At 43.6% G+C, this 24,924-nt stretch overlaps 1 protein-coding gene across 1 annotated transcript in view; it reads right to left on the reverse strand.

The window, feature by feature from the left end:
* LOC121281476 (ran-binding protein 17-like) overlaps window positions 1-24,924 on the reverse strand; it is a gene marked incomplete at its 5' end in the record, with an annotated part of 1,080,904 nt that overhangs the window by 802,615 nt on the left and 253,365 nt on the right. Inside the window, one exon of the mRNA XM_041194421.1 lies at window positions 2,658-2,793. Within this exon, the coding sequence (XP_041050355.1) occupies window positions 2,658-2,793 (136 nt within the window). The remainder of the gene's footprint in view (window positions 1-2,657; window positions 2,794-24,924) is intronic.

The following is a 24,924-nucleotide window of genomic DNA, read 5'->3' on the forward strand; positions in this document are numbered from 1 at the left end:
TTTCCTGCGTAAAATGATTTCTCCTCATCTTCCTTCATGCCAATCTCTGTCCTCTGGTGCTCAACATATTAAATATTAGAGAACTGATCAATTTCTTTCTAGGAGTATCAAGTTGGTGCTTTATTTAACATACAAGTTACAAAGAGTTACAGTGGCCTGAGCATATTATGGTGTAAATGAATATTGAAGTAGCACAGTTCTCCATTTCCCAGCTCAGCACACTGGAATTTGCCTACAAATCAAACAAACTGCAATGGATAACACCAGAGTAAAGCAGTCGAAAAAGTCAGCAAAATAATTCCTGTTTTCTTAAAATATGAATGAAGAAGAAGAAAATAATAGTTGTTCATACGCTATAATTCTTTAATAAAGCCAATAAAATTTCACAAGGCAAAGACAATAGGTCATTCCCCATAAATATATCAAAGGTTAGTCCTTGTGCCTAATCATCATTTGATTTCACATCATTTTTATAGGCTATCAGAGGTCAGATGGGCATGCCAATTGTCACTATTCAATTTTGTATGTCACTGTGATGACTTCTAATCGATGTAAGAGAGTGTGAATCTTGTCTGTTTAAGGCATTAAAGCTGTGTTGACAATCAATATAAAAAGGCTGAAGTACACCACTGACAGTGTGACTAAGCCGTCACAAGAAAGCATTACACTCACTTCTTTGATAACATCCCATGACATCACTAAAGCAAATTGCAGCAGCGAAACTTAGTCCAGACTTCTGAGGCACTTAATTGTTATTGAAGACACCAGGAATAACAATGAGACCATACGAGGGACTGTGCTCATTTGCAACACTTTTCCTCCCCTTTTCAAAAACATGAACGGCAAGCAAGTTAAATATTAATTACAAGGGTAACCAAATCTGCTTCCCAAGTTGGTAACTTTAAGTCTAGGTGTATCCATATTATCTTCTCCACCCAGAGGTGATATGTTTTTGTGTGAAATGAGACCAGAGTGTGAACCTTCGGAAGGTGCCTGAAGTGAGTGATGCCTGATATGCCATGGGGCTTGAAAGTAAGAATCAGCAGTGCTGACTTCCATGTTATCGCCATCCCACTCCATAGACAGGAGTAATGGAGTGCTATCCATGCCTGCACGCATATTCATGATAAACTGCACACCTAGTGGAGAAATCAACAGGACAGGTCAGTCTTGGCCATTATTAAAAAGGATAAAGATAACTTTTCCAATGAGCAGATGACCACCAAAATGCCAAGATCAATCCTTGCTTTGTACCAACTGCAAGTTGGATGGGACAACAGTAGGGGAATTTACAATTTGCCACAGTGCTCCAGGGCTAAGGCAGAAGTCAGCAGAGGGGTGAGGCAGGGGGGAGGGAGGGCAGGGGACAGGAGGGAACAAAAAAAAAATGCAGCAAAGGCTGGCGTGACCATGGAGCTCCTCCTGGAAGTATAGCCACGTGAATATTAAATGAGGACAGAATGCTCCTGCGAAAGACCAGCTTGCCAAAACTCGGTCTGTCCGCAAGAATGACCCAGACCTCCCTGACGCTTGCCATTTTAACACTCCACCCTGCTCTCTTGCCCACGTCTGTCCTTGGCTTGCTGCATTGTTCCAGTGAAGCTCTGGAGGAACAGCACCTCATCTTCCGACTAGCCACTTTACAGCCTTCCGGACTGAATATTGAGTTCGACAACTTTAGATCTTGAACTCCCTCCTCCATCCCCACCCCCTTTCCATTTCTTCCCCCTTCCTTTTGTTTTTTTCCAATAATTTATATAGATTTTTCTTTTCCCACCTATTTCCATTATTTTTAAATGTATTCCACCCATGGTTTATTTCACCTCACCCCCACTAGAACTACCTTGCTTGTCCTGCTCTCCAATCTTAATTAGCACATTCTTTTAGATAATATCACCACCTTCAACACCTCTTTGTTCTTTTGTCTGTGACATCTTTTGGTTATCTCCTCCTATCACTGCTTGCTTGTCCCAACAACCACCCCGCCCCCCCCCGCCCCCGCCAACCAGCTTATATTTCACCCCTTTCCTATTTCTGCTTAGTTCTGTTGAAGGGTCATGAGGACTCGAAACGTCAACTTTGCTCCTCTTCGCCGATGCTGCCAGACCTGCTGAGTTTTCCCAGATATTTCTGTTTTTGTTTTGGATTTCCAGCATCCACAGCTTTTTGTTTTTATCTCTGTGCCAAAACTTCCTGCCTGGCCTCATACATAAATAATGACCGCATGTGTGAGGGACCAGATAGCCAACAGCATCTAAGTAACTGTACCCAGGAGAGACTTTACAACTAGGGGAGGAAATTTTCTGGAAGAAAGAGTCAGGAGGAATCAAGAGATAAAAGAATTACATAGAATTTATAGCACAGAACAGACCATTCTGCCTAACTGTTCGAGATCAGTGATTATGCTCTACATGAGCCACCTCAGACCTTATTTAACCTCACTCACATCCTTATTCATTCACATACTGATCCTGCTTCGCGCTTGCCAAGTTAAAGCAATGCCACATACAAATGGACCCATTGCCGGGCCTCTTTAATAGCGAAAACATACCACAGTTGCATGGTGTAGAAGTGATTGCTTACATTTCATGTTGAACATTTTAGAATCTCTGCATTCTGTTAAGCAGTTCTACTGAAACCAGAAGCCAATAACCGACCTTTGAGGATCTGTGAAGCTGGTCACCGATGTAAGTTTTACGAAACTGGTCAAAGAAGCTAAGCATAGCAAGCTCGATTTTTTCGTTTCCTGACTGCGGCAGCCTGCAGTCTACCAAATTCACCAGCTGAAACACACTATTAAAAAGAAAACTCATTAAAACTCTAATACTAATTAATCAGTCATGACTCAGTGGTAGAAATTTCACCTTGGAATCACAAGGCCATGGCTTCAAGGCTCATTTCAGAGACTTGAGCATAATTCTAGGCTGATATTCAGTCCCATAAAGCGACAATGCTGAACTGCCTGAGCCCACTGTCTTTCAGATGAGACATTAAACCGTGACACTGTCCACTTTCTCAGGTGGATGGAAAAGATCCCAAGGCACAGTTAGAGAGCAGGAGAGTTCTCTCCAGTATCCTGGCCTCAACCAGCATCAGGAAAACACAAATGGCCTAGAAATTCAAGATTAGCCAATTTAAGGGCACCCAGCATCCAACAGAAGTTTTGAGATACGAAGGCCCTGAGATATGGAGTTGTGAAGATGAGCAGGGGGGATGGGAGAGGTGGAGATAGGGAGTGGGGAGGGGAAAAGTGGAGATGGGGAGGGGGGGAGAGAGCAGTGGAGATAGGGAAGGGAAGGAGCAGCAAAAATGGGGAGGGGATGGGGGCGGAGGTGGAGGTGTGAGGAGGAAGAGGTGGAGATGGGGAAGGGAGAGGTGGAAGTGGGGAGCGGGATGGAGTGATGGAGATGGGAAGGGAGTGGGGAGGGGAGGGAGCAGTGGAGGTGGGGGGGAGGGAGAACTGGAGGTGGCGAGGGGATGGGGGTGGGAGGGTGGGAGGGAAAGGTAGAGATGGGAAGGGGGGAGTGGTGGAGATGGGGAGGGGAAGGAGAGGAGGGGGTGGGGAGGGTGAGGTGGAGATGGGGAGGGGAATTGTGAAGGCGGGGTCTGGTGGAGTTTGAGGCTGGGAGAGCGGAAGTTGGGGAGTATGTGGTGGAGATTGGGGCTCGAAGAGGGAAAGTTGGGCAGGTGGATACAGTGTGGAGGTGTACGTGTGGAGATGGGGGCTGTAAGAATGGGAGGTGGGGAGGGTGTGGTGGAGATGGGGGCTCGGACAGGGGGAGTTGGGGGCTGGGAGGGGGATGTGGTGAAGATGGGAGAGGGGGAGATGGATGCAGTTGATGATGGGGAATGTGGGGGTTTGTGCGTGGAGGTGGGAGCTGGGAAAGGGGGAGTTGGGGAGGGGTGAGGGTGTGGTGATGTGGGTTGGGACATGGGAAGTTGAGGAGTGTGAGGTGGAGGTGGGGGCTAGGAGAAGGGGAGCAGAGGAGGGTGTGGTGGAATTGGGGGCTGAGAGAGGGGGAGGATGTGCAGCTGGGTAGTAGTGTTGCAGCCCCAACTGCTACTAAACAATCTAATCTTGAAGCAGGACCTCAAGCATGTGTTAGGTCCCTTACTTTATATTCAAAACTGCTGCTTCAGATAAGGGTACAGGATGCCTCTTGTTTGTCCTTATCAAATATGGAAAGCAATTCCTGTCCATTATTCTGAGGCCTTGGTGGAACATACAACAACTGAAATGCAGGCATTATCTCAGTCAATATCTGGTCATTATCAGATTGATGTTTGTGGGATCTTGCTGTTCACAAATTGACTGCCATGTTGCCTGCATTACATTAGTAAATCTGAAAGCAGCTCATTGACTATAAAGTGCTCTGGAATGTCTGGAGGTTGTGGAAGCTTGTTTATAAATGCAAGTCTTCTTTACAAATCTTTAATAAGTCAACTCTCAAGCTGTACCTTTCCAAAGCCCCTTATTTCTTCAATCATTCATTATAAAGTTAATACTAGGGATCAAAGATTTTTAGTGTCTTGAGGTTCTGAAAGGCACTATACAAGTGCAAGAAAATTAAATTCCCTAGCCTGTGAAAACAGATGTGGGGAAGGTGGTATTAGTTTAACCCCTGCATGTTCATTGCGATAAGTCTGTATTACCTGCTGATTTAAATGATTTTTGAGAGCACCCTGTGTTAACCATTGTTCACACTCTGGTGTACATATCAGAAGATGTCCCAATGCGAGGCATGCACAAGGTGATTTAAAAGCTCTAGCATCTCTTAAAGGGGAGGTGAATTGTGGCTTCAAGTTGATCTAAAGGCAGGAATCTGTTGATAGTTGAAGAAAAATGTCAGAAGGAGACAGGGAATGGGCATCAAGGTTCTCTCATGTTTTACTAAATGTCTTGGTACAGAAAGTGGAGAGGAGGAGAATTATCCTCTATCCCAGGAGCAGAAGGTGGGCCATTCTCTAACCCAGGGGCAGGAGGTGAAGAGGAGAAGAGATTTAAGGTGATTGGTAGAAGGATTAGAGGGGATATGAGGAAAAGCTTTCTCGCCCAGAGGGTGTGGGCGTCTGGAATTCACTGCCTAAGTTGGTGGTTGAGGCTAAAATGCTCAATCCATTTAAAAGATACCTGGATTTACATCTGATGTACTATAACCTGCAAGGCTATGGACCAGATGCTGGAAAATGGGATTAAAATGAGCAGCTAGTTTCTTTTTTCTCTTTTTGGCTGGTGCAGAGAGGCTGAGCGGCCTCTTTCTGTACCGTAACTTTTCTATGGTTCTAGAAGGACAGACATCCTCTATCCCAGGGGGTCAGGAGGTAGAGAGGAGGAGGGACATTGTCTATCTTCAGGGAGTCAGGAGGTAGAGCGTTGGGGGGGGAGGGGGACACATCCTCTAGCCCAGGAGCAAGATGTGATGAGGAGGAGGGACATTGTCTATCCTCAGGGAGTCAGAAGGTGGAGAAGAGGAGGAGCATTTCTAACCCAGGAGCAGGAGATGGGAAAAGAGGAAGAACATCCTCTATCCTTAGGGAATCAGGAGGTGGAAAGAAGGAGAATATTCCATTGTATCACAAGCTCTGGAAAGTCAATAGGGGATGAAACCGGACGGATCACACCCCATCAACCTAGGCACTGGAAACAACAATGGCAAACTTAGCCCTGTCGACCCTGAAACCCCTCCTGACTAACATCTGGGAGCTAGTGACAAAATTGGAGGAGCTGTCGCACAGACTAGTCAAGCAACAGCCTGACATAGTCATACTCATGGAATCATACCTCACAGATAACATCCAAGACATCACCATCACCATCCCTGGGTATTCCTGGGACAGACCCAGCAGAGGTGGCAGGGAGGTATAAGGTTGGGAGGGAGTTGCCCTGGAAGGACTCCGGACCCCATGAGGTCTCATGGCTTCAAGTCAAACATGGGCATGGAAACCCTCTTGCTGACTGCCACGTACTGCCGCCCCATGCCCATCAGCTAATGAATCAGTACTTCTCCTTGTTGAACATCAGCTGGAGCAAACACTGAGGGTGGCAAGGGCACAGAATATACTCTGGGTGGGGGATTTCAATGTCCTTTGCTAAGAGTGACTCTGTAGCACCACTACAGACCAAGCTGACCGAGACTGGGTCTGCAGCAGGTGTTGAGGGAACACCTCAGCAAGAGGGAAAAACATACAAAAAAATACTGTAGATGCTGCAAATCTGAAATAAAAACAGAAAATGCTGGAAAAACTCAGCAGGCCTGGCAGCAACTGTGGAGAGACAAACAGAGGTAATGTTTCGAGTCCGTATGACTCTTCTTCAAAGTTGAGAGGTGTCAACCTGGTGAAGCAACAACACAGGACTACTTGCGTGTCAAACAGCGAATCCAATCCTGGAATCGGTTCCCGTCCACCATTTTTTAAGGTCTGCAGAGCCTCCCTGACTCTGCAAAAAGCCCATTATCTTAATTTAGAACTAGGCCACTTAGAAATGAAACAAGGAAATGCCTTTTCACACAAAGGGTTGAATAAATCTGTGGTTATGAGGGATGAATTGGCTGAGAAAGATTAGGAAGTTAGGTTAAAATAATTGATGTTAGATAAGCAATGGCAAAATTGAAAAATATTTGCAATGAACATACATTCGCTAAATGAATGAAACCTCACCGGAATAGTGGTTCAACAATGGCTGACAAAGACTTTAAGGGTAAACTCATCTAAGCTTAAAATAAGAGGCTTACAACGTTGTCAAAAAGAAAGGTAAGCCTGAGGAGTGGGGCTGTTTTAAAAATCAGCAAAGAGAAATTGACAAAGTGGGAGAAAAGAGAATACAAGGGTAAACTAGCAAGGATCATAGAATTATAAAATGTACAGCACAGAATGAGGCCATTCTGCCACAGTGTGTGCCAGCTGATAAAAACTATAGAGCCTAATCCCACTTTCCAGCTCTTGGTTCATCGCCTTGTAAGTTATGGCACTTCAAGAGCATGTCCAAGTGCTTTTCAATTACAATGAGGATTCCTGCACCAACTATCCTTCCAGGCCCTCATCGCTCTCTGGGTGAAAAGATTTCTCTTAAACTCCCCTCTAATCTTCCACCAACTACTTGAAATCTATGGTCCTTCTGCAAAGGAAAATCGGTCTTGCCTATCCACTCTATCCAGGCTCCTTGTCATTTTATATACACCAATTAAAACTCCTCTCAGCCACCTCTGTTCAGATTGTAAGAGCTTTGCAAGCTTGCAAAAAGGAAGAGATACCAAAAGCAAGTGTGTGTCTCTTAGAGGCAGAAACAGAAGAAACAATGGGGATGAAGGAAATGGCAGGGTGATTAGGCAAATATTTTGTGATAGCTTTAGCACATAATTGTTACAACGCAGGAGGGCATTCAGCCCATCCTGTCAGCATCGATTCCCCAAATGAGCACAGCTCATTTGAGCTCATTGAGCAATGACTTAGTGCCATTCTCCTGCCTTTTCCTCATAACCCTGCACATTGTTTCTATTCAAATAATCATCTAATGCCCTCTTGAATGCCTCGATTGAACCTGCCTCCACCACACTTCCAGACAGTGTATTCCAGACTCGAGCCACTCACTGTGTGAAAAAGTTTTTTTCTCATATCACATTTTCTTCTTTTACAAATCGCTTTAAATCTGTGCCCTCTCATTCTTGATCCTGTTACCAGCAGGGACAGTTTATCCCTAACTGCTCTATCCAGCCCCCTCATGATTTTAAACACCTCTGTCAAATCACCTTTTAGCCTTCTCCTCTCCAAGGAGAACAGTGCGAACCTCTCCAGTCTATCTTCAGAGTGCAAGTTTCTCATCCCTGGAACCATTCTGGTCAACCTCTTCTGCACTATCTCCATTGTGTTCACGTCTTTCCTGCAGTGTGGCACCCAGAACTATACACAATACTCCAGCTGAGGTCTAGCTAGTGTCTTATATAACCTCATCATAACCTCCCTGCTCCTGTACTCTATGCCCCTATTAATAAAGTCCAGGATACTGTATGCTTTATTAACTGCCCTCTCCACCTTCAATGATCTATGCACATATATGCCCAGGTTCCTCTGCTCCTGCACACCCTTAAGAATTGTACCCCTTACTTTATATTGCATCTCCATGTACTTCATACCAAAATGCATAACCTCATACTTCTCCGCATTGAACTTCATCTGCCACCTATCTGCCCACTCCACTAACTTGTCTAAGTCCTTTTAAAGCTCTATACTGCCCTCCGCACAGTTTACAATGCTTCCAAGTTTTGTATCATGCGCAAGTTTTTAATATGTATCAAGAAAAGCAATACTGACCTCTGGGGAACTCCACTACAAACCTTCTTCCCGCCCGAAAAATACACATTAACCATTACCCTCTGTTTCCTACTACTCAGCCAATTCTGTATCCACATTGCTACTGTCCCTTTTATTCCATGAGCTATAACTTTTCTCACAAGTCTGATGTGTGGCACTATATCAAAAGAAATAGTACTGCAGAAATTAATGGGGTTAAAAGATTTCAAATCCCCTGAATTTGACTGCTTACATCCTAGGTTTGAAAAAAAGTGGCTGCAGGAATGGTAGAGGCATTGTTCCTGATCTTCCAGAATTCTAGAATTGGAAGGTAGCAAGTATAACTACTTTTCAAAGTATAGACAGGTTAAGTAAATGGGCAAGAACATGGTAGGTGGAATATAATGTGGAGAAATATGATGTGATCCACTTTGATAGGGAGGAAAGAAAAGCAGAATATTTTTTAAATGAAGAGAGACTGGGAAATAAAAACAAAAAAACTGCGGATGCTGGAAATCCAAAACAAAAACAGAATTACCTGGGAAAACTCAGCAGGTCTGGCAGCATCGGCGGAGAAGAAAAGAGTTGACGTTTCGAGTCCTCATGACCCTTCGACAGAACTAGTTCTGTCGAAGGGTCATGAGGACTCGAAACGTCAACTCTTTTCTTCTCCGCCGATGCTGCCAGACCTGCTGAGTTTTTCCAGGTAATTCTATTTTTGTTTTAGAGACTGGGAAATGTTGGCGTTCAGAGGGAACTGAGTGTACTTGTACATGAATCACAGAAAGCCAACATGCAAGTACAGCAAGCAATTCGAGAAAGAAGTATTATTATATTTATTATAAAAGGATTGGAGTACAAGAGTGAAAAAGAATTACTGCAATTATATCGGGCCTAATGAGACCCCACCTGGAGTGCCATGCACTGTTTTGGACTCCTTATTTCAGGAAGAACTTACTTGCCTTCGAGGGAGTCCAATGAAGGTTCACTAGACTGATTTCTAGGATGTTGGAGGGGTGGGAGAGATTTTCTTATGAGGAGAGATTTAGTAGAGTCGGTTTGTATTCTCTAAAATTTAAAAGAATAAAAAATGATCTAATTGAAACATAATGGCCTGGTTCTTCCAGTCAGCGGTGAAGTGGAGGCGTATACTGCTGATTGTGTTTCAAAGCGTGCTGTTACCTTTTTACGACAAGTATCCGGGACTTCCTCTCCTGATTGCAGCATGGAGCAGTGGGTAGCTAGGTGCAGATACAGCAAGCCACATCCCTTTGAGGTCATTGGAAGAAGGCACAACTATTGAGGTCCAGCAGTGCTCCAGTGTTCTGGTAGGTGCTGTATTTAGGTGTTTTCAAGTATTTACAGTTGTATTCAAGTATACCTTCTTTCAACTTTTAATTCTAGGCCTCCCTCTCCCCACCCCCGCAGCAATATTCACCCCCTTCCCACTCTTTCAGGCAGTGAATTCCAGATTTCCACCACTGTCTGGGTGAAAAGATTTCCCCTTAAATTCCTTTTGAACCTCCTATCTCTTACTCTTAAGCTGTGCCCCCTGGTTATTGACACCTCAACAGGGGAATGGGGCCTTCCTATCCATTCTGTTCAGGCCCTCATAATTTTAAACATTTCAATTATATCTCCCTTTAGCCTCCTCTGTTCTAAAGAAAACAACAAGTCTATCCAATCTTTCCTCATAACTAAAATTCTCAGTCCAGGTAACATCCCCATAAATCTCCTTTGTATCCTCTGAAGGCAATCATAGCTTTCATATAGCCTGGTGACCAAGACTGCACACAGTACTTGAGTTGTGGCCTAACCAGTGTTTTATACAGTTCCAGCATAACTTCCCAGCACTTATTTCTATACTTCAGCTAATAAAGGTCAGTATCTCATATGTCCTCTTGACCACTGTGTCTACCTGTCCAGCCACCTTCAGGATTCTGAGGACACTCCAAGGTCCCTCTGTTCCTCTACACCCTCCAGTATTCTACCATTTATCATATATCTCCTTGCCTTGTTAGCCTTCTCCAAATGCATCACCTCTCACTTCTCCTGATTGAACTCCATTTGCCACTGTTCCGTCCACCTGACTAGTACATTGATACCTTCCTGCAGATTACAGTCTTATTCTTCATTATTAATCACAAAGCTAATTTTGTACCATCTGCAAACATCTTAATCATGTCCCCTATATTTAAATCCAAATTATCCATATATACAACAAAAAGTAAGGGACCCAGTATTGAGCCCTGTGGAGCCCTACTGGAGACAGCTTTCCAGCCACAAAAACACCCAGTGACCATTACTTCTTGCTTCCTGCCTATTAGCCAATTTTTGGATCCAATTTGCCTGGGATCCAATGGGTTCTTACCAGTCTGCCATGTGCGACCTTATCAAAAGCCTTGCTGAAATCTATACAGGCTACATCAAATGCATAACACTCACTGACAATTCTTGCTACCTCTTCAAAAAATTCAAGGTTATGTTTATTTTTGCTGCAGCACGAGGGGGTGCACTTCCTGCACATACTTAGTTGCAGTCTCAGTGTCAAAGTGTCAGCTAGCAGCATTAAAACAAACAAATTGACTTGAACAGACCAACAAGAAGTGAAGAGGGCACTCAGTAGATGTATACCTCTGCCACGCTGTGCTAACTCAATATTATTACAATTACTCAGCTCTTCCTTGAGGCTTTTCCCTGCCTGGCTGATGCTCTGCAACTACAAAACTGACAAAATAAATCTTTTAATTAAGAGCTTCCATCTCACTGAGGAGGCTTCAGAACAATTCACATCCGATAACCTGCTCCAAAAACTCTGCTCACATTTTAATAGCTGTGACAAATTGCACCAAAGCAGCTGAGACATCCACAACATTCTAAAACAATTAACAACATTCTAAATAAGACAACCCACAACATTCTTTAAAAAAAAGCCAACTTCCCCTATTTCCCAATGTTAGCGAGTCCCTTTTGAAAAGTCTGGAATCCGGATCTGCATTACTGCCAAAAATTAATTAGTTCTTCCCTGGGCCATACCCTGTGTACCAAGTTTTGTTGAAAACCGTTGAGATACATTGTTTATAGACTAACAGTGGCTGAGGCAATAAAGTTCAAGTTACCCATTTTTAGGTCTGCACAGTCCTTAACCAATTCTAAGATCTTATATTTAGTCCACCTATCATTTAAAACTGTTCCCTCTGTAAAACATACTTCTCACAATTCAGTAAATGAAGAAGATGGAAATTTCAGTAAATGAGATTCTCAAATTCCAATGTAGAGAATTGGTTGTAATATCTAGTTTAAGAACACGTTTTGGTGAAAATCTATTTTAAAAAAAAGTAGCTTGACTAAAATATTTAAGAAAAAATTAATTTCATGACATAGGACTCAAAACAATGACCCTGGGATTAAGCTCCATTATCAATCGATTGAGCTGCCTGGGCTGTGAAGAAACTCCCTGTAGATAGCCTTAACACACTGGACCTAGCCTAAGGAGGCAGCACTCTCAAAATCTCATTGCGATCATGATCCCTTCACAAATTGGAATCTACGATGAACGTGCTGCAATGCTATACTGAAATGCTACAGTGGAATTCTAATTATAATGTCAATTGGTGATATTACTGGCAACATACACATAAGTATTGAATTTTAACATTGGAACATTACAGGTTTCAATGCAGTGTGAGATTACGTAGCTTTTGATACATCCAAACGCCTGCTGCTGACCAAAAAGGTGGTAGGAGCAGGTGCACATGAGCTGGCAGCCACACTGTGGGCCAAGTATGCAGGCACAACTGGTTCTGGTGCCTTTCAGCTCGACGGCTGAAGTTAGAGCGAAATTTCAATTATGTTAGTCAGACACAATCTTCCCTTAACAAATCAATGCTGACTATCTTTGATTAATCTCTGTCTTTCTAAATGATGATTTATCCTGTCCCTCCCAGAATTTTATTCAATAATTTTCCCACCACTGAGGTTAGGTTTGTAATTAGTCTTTCGGTTTCTCCCTTTTCAATAATAGTACACCAATAGCTGACCTCCCGTCCTCTGGCACCACATTTGTAGCCAGAGAGGATTGGAAAATGATGGTCAGAGCTTCTACTATTTCTTCCCTTGCTTCCTTTAACAGCCTAGGGTACATACCTTGGTATTTATTTATCCACTTAATACTTCCCCTCTCACCATGTTAAATTCATGAAACATTTAACATTCCTCCTTCCCAAACACAATGTCTGTCTCGTCCCTCTCTTTTGTGAAAGCAGATACTCTGCCAAGTTCATATCCATGCTGCCACTGTCCCTCTTATTCCATAGGCTTCAACTTTGCTGACAAGCCGGTTATCTGGCACTTTATTAAACGCCATTTGGAAGTCCGTGCACGTGCTACAACTGCGTTACCCTCAACAACCCTCTCTGTTACCTCATCAAAAAACTCAATCAAGTCAGTTAAACGTGACTTGCCTTTTAAAAAATCTGTGCTGGCTTTCCCTAATTAATGTACATTTGTTCAAATGACTGTTAATTTTGTCTCAGATTATCATTTCTAGAAGCTATCCCACCACGGAGGTTAAACTAGTGACCTGTAGTTGCTGCATTAACCTATTTTCTTTCTCTATCAATATCTTGGTTCTCCTTTGCTTAATTTTTAAATCCTCCCAATCCTCAGTCTTACTCTTTTTAGCAACATTATAAACCTCTTCATTTAATCTAATACTTGCTTTAACTTCTCTTGTTAGTCACATTTGGACCATTTTTCTCCTGGGGTTTTAATTCCTCATGGGGATGCATATTTGTCACAAACTATAGGTTATTTCTTTAAAGGTTTGCCATTACTTATCTACTATCATGTCCTTTCATCAGTTTACCAATCTGCCTACTAGCCCGCCCCTCATATCTATGTAGTTTGTTTTTTTCTAGATTCAAAATCCTAGTTACGGAACAACACTCACACGTTCTAGCAATCCCATCAGAACACCACCCACAACCACCCCCCATCCCCCCACCACCACCCCAAGCCAAAACACCGCTCTTAGTTTCTCCGCACTTGCCGATCCAGCACTCACAGGCACCCACCCCCCAACTTCCATAACACTGCTCCTGGGTTATTCCCTATCCTCCAAAACACTGCACCCAGGTTAGCCCCTAACCTGAGAAACACTATCCCCAGGTTCCACCCACCTCCCTGCAAAGCACAACTCCCAGGTTCCATCTCACCCCCCAAAACAGCACTCCTGAGTTCTACCCATGCTATTTACTAAAATGGACTGAAAAATCAGGTGCCTGTTCACCCTGAGCCTGCTTCCTGCTGCTGGAGAAGACCAATTTCAGTCCATAAGGAGCCAGAAATTCCACTGAGTGTTGGAAGGCTGTTCAACTATAACAGGCTTCGACGCCAAGCCAAACCGAATCTTCACCTGACACCCAGACATTTGACATTTTCTGACTGTGGCCGCTGGCGAGTGATCAGGAACAGCAAATCTGGCTGATTTTCAAACACCTGGCCTCCGGGCAATAACATTGATTGTATCATCACCATTCCTCCTCTGGTACTGGTCAAGGTGAGCTCCCTCATATTCTGGCCTGTACCACTCTTTAGCTGTAGTCAATCTATAGGAGCCATTATAAAGATATGGTTCATACAAGTTTTCTGCCAGACTAACAATAGCAATGTTTAGTTCTAACTTGGCCAGGCACAAGCTGAAGTTTGGTGCCACCATGTGGCAAACCAAATTTTTAAAAAGTGACACATGAAAGATTCTCTCTCACTTTGCCACCTTTCTGTAAGTCTAAACCCAAGCCTGGGACAGGAACAGGGAAATGAGTATGTGGCATCCTGACTCAAATTCCAAAATTTGCTTTTCTCATTAAATTAATTTAAACCTACTGATCAGTACCTTTGTATCATCAGACACAGTCTTAAGTAAAACAATTTGATTCTATTTCAAAAATTTGATTTTGAGCATCTGGGTTTAATTTTCAAATTCCTAGTTGTGCTGCACAAATATTTCATAAACACTTTCAATTTTTGGATCAGTTATTTTATTAAATCCAGATGCTGTAGCTGGCATAAGGTAGTGTAATGTTGTGAATTAACAGGATATGTAGTGAGCACACTGCATATTCTTTATGATTGGGATATGCTGTTCAATATTAAAAGTTAAGACTTTACTTAATAGAAAGATTGGGCAGAAACAAGAACACAAGAAATAGGAACAGGAGTAGACCACTTGGCCTGTCAAGCATACTTCACCATTCAATATAGTCATGGTTGATCTCAGACTTCAACTCCACTTTCCTGCCTGCTCCCAAAAACCTGTCTATTCCAGTTTTAAATGTATTCAATGATGGAGCATCCACAACCCTCTGGGCCAAAGATTCGCAACTCTTTGAACTAAGTAATTTCTCCTCATCTCAGCCCCAAATGATCGGCCCCTCATCCTGAGACCGTGCACCCATGTTTTAGATTCCCCAACCAGCGGAAACAATCTCTCATCATCTACCCTACCAAGCCCTTTCAGAATCTTGTATGTTTTAAAGAGATCATCTCTCATTCTTCTAAATTCCAGAGTATATAAGCCCAATTTACTCGGCCTCTCACCATAGGACATCCCCTCATCCCAGAGACCAATCCAGTGAACCTTTGCTGTACCAACACAAAAACAGAATTACCTAGAAATACTCAGCAGATCTGGCAGCATCGGCGGAGAAGAAAAGAGTTGACGTTTCGAGTCTTCATGACCTTTCAACAGAACTGAGTGAATCTAAGGAGAGGACGGAGACAGTCACTGAGAAAGGAGATATGGCTGTGAAAGCGGGTTTTAGTAAACACCTTGTCAAACACCAGGAGAGAAATGGAAAGCAATGAAGGTGAACAAGGCAAAAGAGAGATACGGAAATCTTGTCGCAAAGAGGAACAAAACTTCTTCAAGGTAGGCATTCCTTGAAGAGGAGTGGCAGTCAATTAAACAAAGAGATAAAAACAAAAAACTGCGGATGCTGGAAATCCAAAACAAAAACAGAATTATCTGGAAAAACTCAGCAGGTCTGGCAGCATCGGCGGAGAAGAAAAGAGTTGACGTTTCAAGTCCTCAAGACCCTTCAACAGAACTGAGTGAATCTAAGGAGAGGGACGCTGTACCGCCTTATCTTCCTTTTACAGGGAGACCAAAACTGCAGACACTCTTATAGGTGTGGCTCACAAATCCCTGTACAATTGTAGCAAGACTTATTTATTCCTGTACTCCAATCCCCTTGCAATAAAGGCCAACATGCCATGCCATTTACCTTCCTAATTGTCTGCATGATAACTTTCTGCATTCCTTCTACAAGAACATCAAAGGCTCCCTGTACATCAACATTTACAAGTTTCACCCCTTTCAGAAAATATCCTGCTTTTGTATTCTTATGACCAAAGTGCATAACTTCTCGCTTTCCTATATTATAATCCATCTGGCATCTTGTTTTCCACTTGCTTAACCTGTTTGTCTCTTTGCAGCCTCTGTGTCCTCCACACAGCTTGCATTGCCACGAAGCTTGTATCATCAGCAAATATGTACATTTAAAACTTTAAAAGGAAACTTAGCTAATCAGGTTAAGGTGATATTTCTGGAGGCGACGATGCACTCCTGCATGCCCTAATGCCCACTGGTCATGGAAGGCCTCTTGTGTACCAGTGGATACTGTGTGCTCCCTTTCCAGTGATATCAGGGTGTGGATGTAGCCACGGAAGTGAAGCAGACAAGAGAGTTGAACAACCCCTTCAACCACCCTATGTCTGGATAGGCCCAGGTGCAGTCTCACGAGGAGATCACGCAATCTGCCCATTTCCTTCCACACCAGGTGGTCAAAGATCAGAGTGTGGGACTGCAGTTTTTTTTTAAATTCTTTCAAAGGATGTCAGCATCGCTGGGAATCCCAGCATTTGTTGCCCACCAGTAACTGCCCTTGAAAAGGTGGTGGGGGTGAGTTCTTGAATCGCTGCCGTCCATCTGGTGTAGCTACACCCACAATGTTGTTAGGAAGGGAATTCCAGGATTTTGACCCAGAAAACATAGCAATGAGGTCCACTTCAGGGCTTATAGATGTCTTTAGGAAGGATTGCAACAAACCATGAGGGAATTTTATCTAAACCTACAGAAATTCCTTGGCCTGTCCGTAGAATTGTGCACTAGTGATCAAATGTATCAAAGGCAAGCCCTGAGAAAACCATTAGGTCATCCCCTGCTGCCATGGCGCCTCTTCATTCTGCATTGATCCTAGGACATGCATTGTTCTCTAGGACAAGGTTATGCAAAATACCAGTAATATTTGGAACCTTTTGTCTGGGCCATGGAGTGAAGTATGTTGCATCCTCCTAAAAGCATACTTACAGTAGGTAAGGACAGCATTTTCACCCTATGAAGGACAAAATTCCACCAGTTGGGTTTTATGATAATTCAACAGATTCATGGTCACTTTTACTGATTTACAAAACTCCTAATCTCTGACGAGTCCCAAAGAAACAGAAAATTTACAGTGCAGAAGGCAATTCAGCTCATCACGCCAGTCAAAAAACAGCTATCCAGTCTAATCCCGCTTTCCAGCTCTTGGTTCACAATGCTGTAATTTACGCCACTTCAAGTGAATATTTAAGTACATTTTAAATATTATGGGTGTATGCCTCTACCACCCTTTCAGGTCATGAGTCCAGATCCCCAATACCCGCTGAGTGAAAAACATTCTCCTCAAATCCCCTCTAGTTCATCCAGCATACAATTTGAATCTATGCACCTGGTTATTGACCTCTCTGCTAAGGGTAAGAGCTGTTTCAAATCCATTCTATCTAGGCCCTTCATAATTTTATACGCCTCAATGAAATTTCCTCTCAACTTCCTCCGATCCAAAAAAAGCAACTCCAGCCTATCCATGGTGATTACCACGTATCATCCCACCTAGGCTGATGAATCAGTGCTCCTCCATATTGAACACCATTTGGAGGAAGCACTGAGGGTGGCAAGGGCGCAAAATGCAATCTGGGTGGGGACTTCAATGTCCATCAACAAGAGTGGCTCGGTAGCACCACTACTGACTGGGCTGGCCGAGACCTAAATGGCATAGATGCTAAACTGGGTCTGCTGCAGGTGGTGAGGGAACCAACAAGAGGGAAAAACATATTTAACCTCATCCTCACCAACCTGCGTGCCACACATGCATCTGTCCATAACAGTATCAGTAGGAGTGACAACTGCACTGTCCTTGTGGAGGTAAAGTCCCATCTTGACACTGACAATGCCCTCCATCGCATTGTGTGGCACTACCACCGTGCTAATTGGGTTAGATTTTGAATGGATCTAGCAACTCAAGATTGGGAACCACAAGGCGCTGTAAGTCATCAGCAGCAGCAGAATTGTACTCAACCAACATCTGTAGCCTCATGGCCTGGCATATGCCCCACTCTCCCATTACCACCAAGCCGGGGGATCAACACTGGTTCAATGAAGAGTGCAGGAGGGCATGCTAGGAGCAGCACCAGGCATGCCTAAAAATGAGGTGCCAACCTTGTGAAGCTACAACACAAGAATACTTGCATGCCAAACAGCATAAACAGCAGGTGATAGATAAAGCCAAGCAATCCCACAACCAACGGGTCAAATCTAAACTCTGCAGGCCTGCCAAACAAGTCGTGCATGGTGGTGGACGATTAAACAACTCACTGGGGCATGAGGAGGCTCTACAAATATCCCCGACCTCAATGACGTGGGAGCCTAGCACATCAGTGCAAAAGATAAGGTTGAAGCATTCAAAGCAATTTTCAGCCAGAAATGCCAAGTAGATGATCCACCTCGGCCTCCTCCAAAGGTCCCCAGCATCACAGATGCAGTCTTCAGCCTACTCAATTCACTCTATGTGATATAAAGAAATGGCTGAAGGCACTATATACTGCAAAGGCTATGGGCCCTGACAACATTCCGGCAATAGTACTGAAGGCTTGTGCTCCAGGACTTGCCGTGCTTCTAGCCAAGCTATTCCAATACAGCCAAACCACTGGCATCTCCCTGGCTATGTGGAAAATTGCCCAGGTGTGTTCTGTACACGAAAAGCAGGACAAATCCAACCCTGCAAATTACCACCCCATCAGTCTATTTTCAATCATCAGTAAAGTGATGGAAGAGGTCATCAACAGTGCTACCAAGCAGCATTTGCTCACTGACGCTCAGTTTGGGTTCCACCAGGGCCACTCAGCTCCTGACCTCATTACAGCCTTGGTTCAAACATGGACAAAAGAGCTGAACTCCAGAGGTGAGGTGAGAGTGACTGCCCTTGACATCAAGGCAGCATTTGACTGAGCGTGGCATCAAGGCACCTCGCAAAACTGGTGTCATTGGGAATCAGGGAGAAAACTCTCAGCTGGTTAACTTCACATCTAGCACAAAGGAAGATGGTTGTAGTTGTTGGAGGTCAATCATCTCAGTTCCAGGACTTCACTACCAGGGTAGTGTCCTAGGTCCAACTATCTTCAGCTGCTTCATCAATTATCTTCCTTCCATCATAAGGTCAGAAGAGGAGATGTTTGCTAATGACTGCACAACGTTCAGTACCATTCACAACTCCTCAGATACTGAAGCAGTCCATGTCCAAATGCAGCAAGACCTGGGCAACTTGCAGGCTTGGGCTGACAAGTGGTAAGTAACAATCGCATCACATAAGTGGCAGACAATGACCATCTCCAGCAAGAGAATCTAACTGATGCCTCCTAATATTCAATGTCATTCCCACCACTGAATCCCCTACTATCAACATCCTGGGGGTTACCATTGATCAGGAACTAAACTGGACTAGCCATGTAAATACTGTGGCTACAAGAGCAGGTCAGAGGCTGGGAATCCTGTGGCGAGTAACTCACCTCCTGACACACCAAAGCCTGTCCACCATTTACAAGGCACAGGTCAGGAGTGTGGTGGAATGCCTCCATGTGCCTGCACGAGCGCAGCTCCAACAACACTCAAGGAGCTTGACACCATCCAGGACAAAGCAGCCCACTTGATTGGCACCTCATCCACAAACATTCACTCTCTCCACCACCGACGCATAGTAGCAGCAGTGGCTGCATTTACAAGATGCACTGCAGGAACTCACCAAGCCTCCTTAGAAAGCACCTTCCAAACCCACAATCACTACCATCTAGGACAATGGCAGCAGATATATGGGAAAACCTGGAAGTTGCCCTCTAAGCCACTCACCATACTAACTTGGAAATATATCACCGTTCCTTCGCTGGGTCAAAAGCCTGCAACTCCCTCCCTAACTTCACTGTGGGTGTACCTACACTACATGGACTGCAGTGGTTCAAGAAGGTGGTTCAAGAAGGCAGCTCACAACCACCTTCTCAAGGGCAATTAGGAATGGGCAATAAATGCTGGCTTCCAATGCCCACATCCCATGAATGAATAATTTTAAAATTTAAAAAATTCCTCATAGCTAAAATTCTCCAATTTTGGCAACACCCTTGGAAATCGCCTCTCCACTGTCATATGATCAAATCCGTCCTGTAATGTGGTGACCAGAGCTATGCGCAGTACTCTAGCCTTGCCTTAACCAATGTCATATACAGTTTTGACACATCCTCCCTGCATTTAAATTCTTGCTTTAGCCTGTGAAGAAAAGTGTCCTGTATTCCTTCTTAATTACCTTATCTCCCTGTCCTGCTACTGTCAGGGACCTGTGGAGATGCACTCTAAGGACTCTCTGTTCCTCTACATTTTTCAGTCTGCCTCCTCAAATGCATTACCCCATGCTTCTTCTATTGAATTCCATCCACACCACGTAAGTGCCAACCAATGACCACCTCTAACAAAAGCGAATCTAACCATCTTCCCTTGACATTCAGTGGTGTTACCATTGATGAATCCCCCATTATCAACCTCCTGAGGGGGGGCGTTTAGCATTGACCAGAGACTGAACTAGACTAGCCATATAAATACTGTGGTTACAAGAGCAGGTCAGAGGCTGGGAATTCTATGGCGAGTAACTCAACTCTTGACTCCCCAAAGCCTGACCACCATCTACAAGGCACAAGTCAGGAGTGTGATGGAATACTCTCCAATTGCCTAGATGAATGCAGATCCAACAATACTCAACACCATGCAGGGTAAAGCAGCCTGCTTGATTGGCACTCCATCCACTACTTTAGCATTCACTCCCTCCATGACCAATGCACAGTGGCAGCAGTGTGTGCCATCTACAGGATATACTGTAGCAACTCACCAGCATTCCTTGTGCAGCACCTTCGAAACCCATGGCCTCCACCACATTGAAGGACAAGGGCAGTAGATGCACAGGAGCACCACCATATGCAAGCTCCCCTTGACTTGGAATTACATCGCTGTTCCTTCACTGCTGCTGGGTCAAAATTCTTGAACTCACTCACTAACAGCAGCAGTTCAACAATGCCGCTCACCACTGCCTTCTCAAAGGCAAAGAAACAAACAAAAATAAATAAAAATTTTAAAAATGGATTAAAAAAGAGTTCATGTCTGAAGTTGTTGAACTCACTGTTAAATCTGGAAGGCTGTAAAATGCTTAATCGGAAAATGAGGTGCTGTTCTTCCAGTTTGTGTTGGGCTTCACTGGAACGTTGCAGCAGGCCAAGGACGGACATGTGGGCATGAGAGCAGGAAGCAGAACCTCAAAGGTCATAATCTCTGGATTATCACCTGAGCCACATGCAAATTGGCATAGGACAAATCAGATTAGGGAGATGAATGCATGACTCAAAGCCTGGTGTGAGAGAAGTGGGTCTGGTTCGTGGGGCACTGGCACCAATACTGGGAAAAGTGGGATCTGAACCGTTAGGACAGTCTACACCCAAAGTGTGATAGGACCAGTGTTCTTGCATGCTGCATAATTAGGGAAGTAGAGAGGATTTTAAACTAAGTAATGGGGACAAGGGTATAAATTTGGAACGATGTGGTAAATCAAAGGGTAGAGACAAGGCAAAAGAGAACGGTATTATTATAGGAAATGAAAAACAGACCGTGACAGGAAGGGATAGAGAGTATAAATCTAACAGTAAGTCAACAGATGAGACAAAAGTTTATAAAAAGAATAAAAGGATAAAACTAAAGGCTCTGTATCTGAATGCACAAAGCATTTGAAACAAACAGATGAGCTGAGAGTGCACATAGAAATAAATAAGTACCGTTTGACAGCCATTACAGAGACATGGCTGCAGGAGGACATGGATTGGGACTGAATATTAAACAGTATAGGACATTTAGGAAGGACAGGAAATGAGGAAAAGGCAGATGGGTGGCCCTACTAATTAATGGTGGTATTAGCACAATATAGAGGGATGACCTAAGTTCAGGAAACCAGGATGTGGAAACGGTTTGGGTAGAGATGAGAAATGGTAACGGCAGAAGTCACTTGTGGTAGTCATGTACAGGCTCCCTAATAGTAACCACATGTGGAATGGAGCATAAAGGAAGAAATAAAGGGAGATTGTCAGAAAGGCACGACGATAATCATGGGAGATTGTAATCCACATATAGACTAGAAAAGTCAGATGGGCAAAGGTAGCCTAGATGTGGAGTTCATAGAATGCTTCTGGGATAGTTTCTTAGAACAGCATGTACTGGAGCCAACCAGAGAGCAGGCTATACTAGACCTGGTATTGTGCAACAAGATGGTATTAACTAATGGTCTCGTAGTGAAGGTGCCCCTAGGTAGCAGTGACCATAACATGCTTGAATTTTACATTCAGTTTGAGGGAGAGAGGAGTGGGTCCAAGACTAGGTTTTTAAACTTAGAAACGGGCAATTATGAGGGCATGAAATCAGAGCTGGACAAAGTAAATTGGCAAATTAGGTTAAGGGATAGATGCAGTGGCAAACATGTAAGGGGATATTTCAGAACATACAGAATAGATACATTCCAATAAGTAAGAAAAAGTCCAAGGGACAGACACACCATCCATGGTTAACTAGAAAAGTTAAATATAGTATCAAACTTAAAGAAAAAGTATAAAATTGTGAAAAGATAGGGGAAGGCCGCAAGATTGGACAGAATATAAGGAATAGCAAAGGATGGCTCACATGTTAATAAGGAGGGGAAAATTAGAGTACAAGAGAAAACTAGCCAGAAATATAAAAACAGATAGTAAGAGTTTTAAAAAGAAACAAGTTAACGAAGTGAGCATTGGTCCTATAGAAAGTGAGTCTGGAGAATTGATAATTGAAACAAGGAAATGGCAGATGAATTGAACAGGTTATTTTGCATCAGTCTTCACTACAGAGGATACAAGTAACATCCCAGAAGCAGCTATAAATCAGGAAATGGAAGGGAGGTAGGAACTCAGGAAAATTACAATCGCCAGAGAATTGCTACTGAGTAGACTGTTAAGAGCTGCGGGTTGGTAAGTGCCTGGATTCTGATGGACTTCATTCTCGGGTCTTTAAAAAAGTGGCCAGTGAGATAGTTGATGTATTGGTTTAAATCTTGAGAAGCTCCCTTGATTCGGGAAAGGTTCCATTAGATTCGAAGACAGCAAATGTAATTCCATTATTCAAAAAGGGAGGAAGACAGAAAGCGGGAAACAACAGGCCAATTAGCTTAACATCTGACATAAGGAAAATGTTAGAAGCTATTATTAAAGAAGCTGTAGCAGGGCACTTGGATAAGTTCAAGGTGATCAGGTGTACTCAGCATGGATTTGTGAAAGGGAAATCATGTTTAACCAACTTAATGGAGTTCTCTGAAGTAGTGACATGTGCTGACATGTGGATAAAGGGGAATCAGTGGATGTATGTACTTAGATTTCCAGAAGGCATTTGATAAGGTGCCACATCAAAGGTTATTGCAGAAAATAAACGCTCATGGTGTAGGGGGTAACATATGGCATGGTGAAAAGATTGGCTAGCTAACAGGAAGCAGAGAATTGGCAGAAATGTGTCTTTTTCAGGTTGGCGAGATGTAACGAGTGGTGTGCCAGAGGGATAAGTGGTGGGACCTCAACTGTTTACAATTTATATAAATGACTTAGATGAAGGGATGGATGGGATAGCTGCCAAATTTGCTGCTGACACCAAATAGATAGGAAAGTAATTTGTGTAGAGGACATAAGGAAGCTACAAAAAGTTATAGCTAGGTTAAGCGAGTGGGCAAAGATCTGGCAAATGGAGTATAATGTTGGAAAATGTAAAAATGTCGATTTTCGCAGGAAGAATAAAAGAGAGGCATATCATTTAAATGCTGAGAGGTTGCAGAGCTCTGAGATGCAGAGGGGTCTGGGTGTCTTAGTGCGTGAATCACAAAAGGCTAGTATGCAGGTACAGCATGTAATTAGGAAAGCTAATAGAATCCTGTCATTTATTGCGACAGCAGTTGAATACATAAGTAGGGAGGTTATGCTTCAGTTATACAGAGCACTAGTGAGACCACATCTGGAATACTGTATACAGTATTGGTCACCTTGTTTAAGGAAGAATGTAAATGCATTGGAAGCAGTTCAGAGAAGATTTACTAGACTAATACCCGGAATGGGTGGGCTGTCTTATGAGGATAGGCTGGAGAGGTTAGGCTTGTATCCACTGGAGCTTAGAATAGCAAGATACGACTTGATTGAAACATATAAGATCCTGAGGGGTCTTAACAGGGTGGATGAGGAGAGTATGTTTCCTCTTGCGGGAGAATTTAGAATTAGGGGTCACTGTTTAAAAATAAGGGGTCGCCCATTTAAAACGGAGATGAGTCGAAGTTTTTTCTTTCAGAGGGTCATGAGTCTTTGGAACTCTCTTCCTGAAAAGGTGGTGGAAGCAGAGTCTTTGAATGTTTTTAAGGCAGAAGTGGAAAGATTCTTGGTAAGCAAGCGGACGATAGGTTATGGAGAGTAAGCAGGATGCAAATTTGAGGTTACTATCAGACTAGCCATGATCTTACCAAATGGTGGAGCAGGCTCATGGGGCCGAATGGCATATTCCTGCTCCTTGTTCGTATGTTGAAATAGCAAGCGACAGGAAGGTCTGAGTCATGCTTGCGGACTGAGGGAAAGTGTTCCGGAAAGCGGTCACCCAGGCTGCCTTTAGTCTCCCCAATGTGGAGGAGACCGCATTGGGTGCGACAAATACAACAGACCAAATTGAAAGAGGTGAAACTGAAGCACTGCTTTATTTGAAAGGAGTGTTTGAGACCTTGGACGGTGAGGGGGGGAGGAGGTAAAGGGGCAGGTGTTGACTCTTCTGTAGTTGCATAGGAAGGTGCCATGGGGCAGGGGTGAGGAATTGGGGATGATGGAGGAGTGGACCAGGGTGTCACGGAGGGAATAGTGCCTACTGTCATATAACCTCAGCTCCTTCCTTATTTGATATTGCAGCGCACTATCCCCAGTGAGTCGTGACAAAGTTTGGGGGCTCAGATCTGGGATATTTTGGATCAAAAGGCAATGGCGATTTGGGTGTAGATTTAGTAAGTAATAAAGGCTAAAAGGAAACAGCCTGGGAAAACTTACATTGAATTTGAAAGGATTAAGCAGAGTAGTTTTGACAGGTGGATACGAGCATTAGAAGTTGAAGCTACCTATGAAGCTCTGAGAGAGACCATTCTCTTGGAAGAATCTAAAAACTCCCTATCTTTTGCACTAAGAGCCCATGTTGAAGAC

Source organism: Carcharodon carcharias, chromosome 8 (assembly GCF_017639515.1).
Source record: "Carcharodon carcharias isolate sCarCar2 chromosome 8, sCarCar2.pri, whole genome shotgun sequence".
NCBI lineage: Eukaryota > Metazoa > Chordata > Chondrichthyes > Lamniformes > Lamnidae > Carcharodon > Carcharodon carcharias.